This window comes from Oryctolagus cuniculus, chromosome 20 (assembly GCF_964237555.1).
Source record: "Oryctolagus cuniculus chromosome 20, mOryCun1.1, whole genome shotgun sequence".
Lineage (NCBI taxonomy): Eukaryota > Metazoa > Chordata > Mammalia > Lagomorpha > Leporidae > Oryctolagus > Oryctolagus cuniculus.
Window position 1 is genome coordinate 47326161 of NC_091451.1, and position 6000 is coordinate 47332160.

Here is a 6000-nt window from a genome sequence, read left to right on the forward strand (position 1 = left end):
CTCCTGTCCCACAGTGCACAGTGGGTGCTGGCCGCAGCTCTGTCTGGACTCCAGCTCCCTGTAACGCACGCTGTGGGACGTGGGTCCCCGTGGGAGACCCAGGCTGAATTCCTGAGTTGTGGGCACCTGGGGAGTGACCCAGTCGGGGAGCTCTGCTCTGCTTGTCTCTGCCTTTCAAACTAAAAAAAGTAAAAATTCTAAAAAAGGAAGTGCAGCTGGTTTATACTCACTGAGCTATTAGAAACAGTCTTGCTAAGCTCACTTCCTCAGTCTAAATCCTCATCTCCCAATTCCTTTCTCTTAAGATTTATTTATTTATTTGAAAGACAGCGTTACAGAGAGAGGTAGAGACAGAGAAAGAGGTCTTCCATCCGCTGGTTCACTCCCCAGAAGGCCACAACAGCTGGAGCTGCGCCGATCTGAAGCCAGGAGCCAGGAGCTTCTTCCGGGTCTCCCATGCAGGTGCAGGGGCCCGAGCACTTGGGCCACCTTCTACTGCTCTCCCAGGCCACCGTAGCAGAGGGCTGGGTGGGAAGTGGAGCAGCTGGGACTTGAATCAGCCCGCATATGGGATCCTGGCACGGCAGGTGGCAGCTTTACCTGCTGTGCCACAGTGCCGGCCCCTGGATTTCTTTTCGACTTTTGGAAGTACACAGCTGTGTCACCTGGAAAAGCAACAACAGTTCAACGCTTACGTCTGCAGTTTTAATTCCCTTCCCTGCCCCTGTGAGGAGCAGGCTGCCTCCCCGGCTCCTGGGCAGTGCTGTGGGCACCTCTGCCCGTTTCTGCCTTGCAGGCTGGTCCCAACTCCTCGTTGCCAACGTTGCTGGCTGTGCAGGGTTATTGCAGATGCATTTTATCAGATTACAGGAAATCCTCCTCCATCGTTCACCTACTGACAGCTTTTTAAAATAAGTCACGAACGGCCACTGAACTCTATTAAATGCCCACTCTCCATCTGTAGGTGTGATCGTGTTTTCCCGGAGTTTGTGAATATGAGGAATTACATTTCCTGGTTTAAAATTACTCATTGAGAGGCAGAAACAGGGGTGGGGTGGGGGGCAAGAGTGAGATCACCTATCCTCTGGGCCAGGCCGAAGCTGGCAGCCAGGGACTCCATCTGCGTCTCCCCCCTGGGTGGCAGGGACCCAGGTCCTTGAGGCACCATCCACGGCCTGGACTGGAAGCAGTGGTCCTGGCTCACCCCAGGACTCTGAAAGGGGCCGCGGGCGCCCCCAGGGCATCCAGCTGCTGGGCCCCGCACCTGCCCCAGGCTGGCCTTTCAACTTCTGGATCCGCAGATCTGTGTTCTTTCCACGCGTCCGTGTCACGCACACAGCACAGGCCCAGAGGCCTCCCCGGCACTCATCTCTTTCTTCAAGTGGCTGCCCGCCGCCCCTGCGCTGTGTCTGGGACCATCCTCCCCACCTCGTGCGCGTCTTTCAGGCCCCAGCAACGCTCCTGTGGGGTCCCTGGCGTCAGCATTTGCAGCACCATCTTACAGCTGAGTGGGCCGGGAAATCAGGAGCTCAAATCAAGGCTGGCTCAGGAGCTCAAATCAAGGCTGGCTCCTTCCAGAAGCTCCAGGGCAGAGCCGTGCCCTGCCTTGGGCACCTCCCGCAGGCACCTGCTCCCCTTGGCTCGCGGGCCTGCGCCACCCTCCGACTGCCTTAGAGCAAGCTCAGGAGGTGCTCCCATGGCAAAGCCCCTTTGCCATAGACGTGGGGCTGGCAGGTCGGGGTGGGGGTGCCTCTGCCGCGTGGACACCAAGCCCTGGGCACCCAGGGCTCTGCGCACCTGCCCTTCCTCCAACCCTCCCAAGGCCTCCCTGCCGGCTGCTTCCTGCGCAGAGGCTGCCTTGGGGTCCTGTGGACCCTTCTCAGGGACTCGAGCCCAGTGGACAGCTGGGGTGTGGCCATCGTGGCCATGCTTGCCTGGGGCCACCCGCAGGGGCGCAGGGCAGACCTGGGAGGGAGTTGGCTCCACCCTTCCCAGCGGTGGGATGCTGGGTGTCTCCCTTTGACCCTCGGACTCCGCTTCTGGCTCCCAAAGGACGTCTCTGTGCTGGGGATGGACCCGCCGGTGGTGCGCGGGGGCTCAGCAAAACCAGTTTGGGGAGTGGCGGTTTCAGCCGCAATCCCGGCTGCCTGGCGCTCAGCTTCCCTTCGCTGCGCCCTCTCGGGAGGTCCCGGGAACCTGGATTTCTTCCCATAGCAGGCAGAGACCCCAGCCGCACGCTGGGGCCAGGGCCCAGGGCTCCCGCCGTCGCCGGCCTCGCGGGGCCAACCGCAGCGAGCCGGGCGGCCAGCCCCGCCCCCCGTCGCGGCCGGCTCGCCGGGGACAGCGCTCGGCTGGGACCCGGTCCGGCCGCCTGTGCGGGTGAGTGGGATCCCCGGTGTGGGCGCGGCGCAAGCTCAGGGCTGCGGGTGAGCGTTGCGGCGTTCGGGCCGCGAGCCACCTGCCCCCGCCGCGCGCTGCTGTCGCCGTGGCAACCGGAGCGGCCGCGGGCGCCAGGACCCCTCCCCGCCAGCCGGGCGCCCGGCCGAGGGGCGCGGGGCGGGGCCTCCGGGCCGGGGCGGGGGCGGCGCGGCCGGGCGCAGAGGCTCGGGGGCCGGCGGGCGCGGCGCCGCATCTGGCCGGCGGCGGGGTAGGCGCGGGCTGGGGGCCGTGGGGTGGCCACGCAGGCGTCGCCGCCCGGAGCGCGGAGCGGGCCCCGGTCTCTCCTCTGGCGCGCCCGTGGGGGGCTACGCAAGGGTGGGGGACTGGGCGGGCACCGGAGGCCGAGACCCGCGAGTGCGGTCCGGGTAGCCAGGGTCGAGGCCCTGGGCTCCGGTGGGGGGTGGGGCGGGATCCGTGCGGTCGCCGGCGCACCTCGGTCCAGGGTTTGCCGATCGAGGGAGGGAGGCCGCGGCGGCGCGGCGAGCGCGCGGGAGGAAGAGGTCCGCGCGCAGCGGGAGGAGGCCCCGGTGGGCGGGAAGGGGCCTGAGGCTTCCCGGTCAGGCTACGCATCCGGGGGGCGTGAGTTCGGGGCGTGTCGCCGCGAGCCGCAGCTCGGGACCTGGAGCCAGGAGCCAGGAGCCCAGGCTCAGGGACCGCGGAGCCACTCTGTACTCGATCCGGGGGGCTCCGCCCCTTACGTGGCTGTGGGGACCCCCTGGAACCGGAGGTGCCGGGTCCCCGGGGGCCGACCGAGCGCTCTACTGTCAGGGCTGACGTGAGACCTCGTGCCTTTGTCTAGACAGCGGGCGGACCCGGCCCGCAGGCCTGGGGGCTGTGCGCGCTGCGGAGGGGCCCGGCGCCAGGTGTGCGAGGGCCAGGGCAGTGCGGGGCGGAGGGAGGGGGTGGGGAGGCGCCGGGCGACGCTCTGTCCTGGGTGGGAGCCCTGCCCAGAACCCGAGTCCCATCCCGCGATGCCGCCCCGGGGCTCCGGGGCCTCCCCGCTCCCCGCGGAGCGGACCCGTCTCCCCGGGGACAGCCGCAGCCTACCCGGCCTCCGCCGGCAGCCCGGGGGAGGGACGGCGGCGCGGGCGCAGCAGGGACCAACGCCGGGGCTTCGGGGACGCGCGCGGCGGCGAGGAGCCACTTCCGTTCCATTTCCTTCCTGGCGGTGGCGGGAAGGAGGTCTGGGTTCGTCAGGTGGGCCTGCAGCGCCCCCTGGAGGCCCCGCGCCCGGGCTCCGCGTCCTCGCGCGCTCCCCGGGCTCCAGGCGCGTCCACGGCGCGGCACGCAGGAGGCCCCGCGTCCAAGGCTGGGGGTTGGCGGCCCGGCCCCGCAGCCTGACCGGGTCTCTTCTGGTCTCCCGCAGGTTCCGAGCTCGCCGGCCGGCAGCGGCGGCGCCCTCCGGGCAGCTGGACAGGCCCTGCGCCCGGCCGCGCCTCGCCATGCCCGCGGGCTGAGCGCTGCCGCGCGCGCGCGCGCCGCCGCCGCCGCCACCCCGGGCCTTGTCCCGCCTGGCGCGGGGGTCGCGGCGGCCGACCATGGTGCTGCCGCCCCCGGACCGGCGCCACGTGTGCCTGACCACGCTGGTGATCGTGGGCAGCATGGCCGTGATGGACGCGTACCTGGTGGAGCAGAACCAGGGCCCGCGCAAGGTCGGCGTGTGCATCATCGTGCTAGTGGGCGACGCGTGCTTCCTGCTGGTGCTGCGCTACGTGGCCGTGTGGGTGGGCGCCGAGGTGCGCACGGCCAAGCGCGGCTACGCCATGATCCTCTGGTTCCTGTACATCTTCGTGCTGCAGATCAAGCTGTACTTCGTTTTCCAGAACTACAAGGCGGCGCGGCGCGGCGCGGGCGACCCGGTGGCGCGCCGCGCGCTGACGCTGCTGCTGTCGGTGTGCGTGCCCGGGCTCTTCCTGCTGCTCGTGGCGCTCGACCGCATGGAGTACGTGCGCACCTTCCGCAAGCGCGAGGACCTGCGCGGCCGCCTCTTCTGGGTGGCGCTGGACCTGCTGGACCTGCTGGACATGCAGGCCAGCCTGTGGGAGCCGCCGCGCAGCGGGCTGCCGCTGTGGGCCGAGGGCCTCACCTTCTTCTACTGCTACATGCTGCTGCTCGTGCTGCCCTGCGTGGCGCTGAGCGAAGTCAGCATGCAGGGCGAGCACATCGCGCCGCAGAAGATGATGCTGTACCCGGTGCTCAGCCTCGCCACGGTCAACGTGGTGGCCGTGCTGGCGCGCGCCGCCAACATGGCGCTCTTCCGCGACAGCCGCGTCTCGGCCGTCTTCGTGGGCAAGAACGTGGTGGCGCTCGCCACCAAGGCCTGCACCTTCCTGGAGTACCGGCGCCAGGTGCGCGACTTCCCGCCGCCCGCGCTGGCGCTCGAGCTGCAGCCGCCGCCGGCGCCGCGCCCCGCCCCGCCCGCGCCCGCGCCGCTGCACGGCCCGCCCGGGCGCCCTCGAGGGCCCTCGCCCGCGCGCGAGGCCCTGGACACGTGACGGGGCCGGCGCGGGACAGGGTGCGGGCGGGCCGCCGTGGGGCCAGGTGCGGGAGGCGCCCGGGCCGCTTCTTCATCTCAGGAATCCTCGGAGCGCGGACCCTCGGCCCCCACCCGGCTCTGAGGGCGCGCCTCTGCGCCGCCCGGCCCGAGCGGAGGTGGCCGGGCCCCTGCCTGCTCTACCGGGAGGGCCTCGGGGGCGGAGGCCCGGTCCCTGCGCCGGGCCGCTGTTGTTTTAAAGACTCGTGTTTCCAGTTTCGTATCCATGGCCGCTCTGCCTCGCCTGCTTCCTGCGTCGGAGTTGAGCGCGCCAGGCGCGGGTGGGTGATGTGGGCGGGGCTCTCGGGAGCTCGGGGCATGCGCGAGGGGGTGGGAGACTTTCCAGACCCTGCCCCAGAGGTTCTCGGTGACCCCAGCCTCACTGCACACCCTCCACCCCGGCCCGGCACCGGAGCCTCCACTCTGGGCCGCTGGGGACATCGTGGACACCTCCAGCCCCGGTTCTTCTCCCCCTTGTGGGTTGTCCCCTGGCGGGAGCCTGGCCGTGCCCCTCGCACGGGGCGGGGGGCAGCGGAACCCCAGCCAGCGCAGCACAGCGCAGGGAAGCCCATCTGTACGTGGTCTCTCCCCTGACGTCCACTCCGGCTGGACGCACCAGGCTCAGCAGGGTCAGTGGTGTCTGGGCGGGGCCCCTGGTTGAGGCTCGGTGCTCGAAACACTGCCCACTGCGCTGGCCTTCGGGCCTCTGGGGCCCATAGGTGCCTGGAGTGGGTTGTGTGCTGCGGGCCCCCCCTGTCGCCCCCAGCCGACAGCAGTGGCTGTGCTCAGGGACGACCTCCCAGCTGCACCATTGTGAGAGCCCAGAGACAGAGGCCCCCAGAGGCCACTGCCTCCCGCCGTTCTGCTTGACCCTTCCTCAGGGGCTCCTGGTGGTGTTGCCTGCGGGGCTGGCGTCCACACCCCAGGGGCACTCAGCACCCCGACCTGGCTTCCTCCCTCCCATGGCAGATACCACTGCCCCACACACCCCAGCCCCCCCAGCTGGCTCCTGCAGGTCTACACTGAGG

General features: G+C 69.8%; 1 protein-coding gene across 3 annotated transcripts; it reads left to right on the plus strand.

The window, feature by feature from the left end:
* Positions 1–2271: 2271 nt before the first annotated feature.
* Positions 2272–5197, plus strand: TMEM121 (transmembrane protein 121). Of its 3 annotated transcripts, none has more exons than XM_051828192.2 (2): positions 2272–2379; positions 3806–5197. In XM_051828192.2, exon 2 carries the CDS (start codon positions 3978–3980, stop codon positions 4932–4934), a length of 957 nt encoding a protein of 318 aa, XP_051684152.1. In that variant the 5' UTR covers positions 2272–2379; positions 3806–3977; the 3' UTR covers positions 4935–5197. The 3 variants fall into 3 exon arrangements, with proteins under 3 accessions (XP_051684152.1, XP_069921574.1, XP_051684151.1); XM_070065473.1 differs by lacking the exon at positions 2272–2379 and adding an exon at positions 2583–2647; XM_051828191.2 differs by lacking the exon at positions 2272–2379 and adding an exon at positions 2677–3302.
* Positions 5198–6000: the final 803 nt, after the last annotated feature.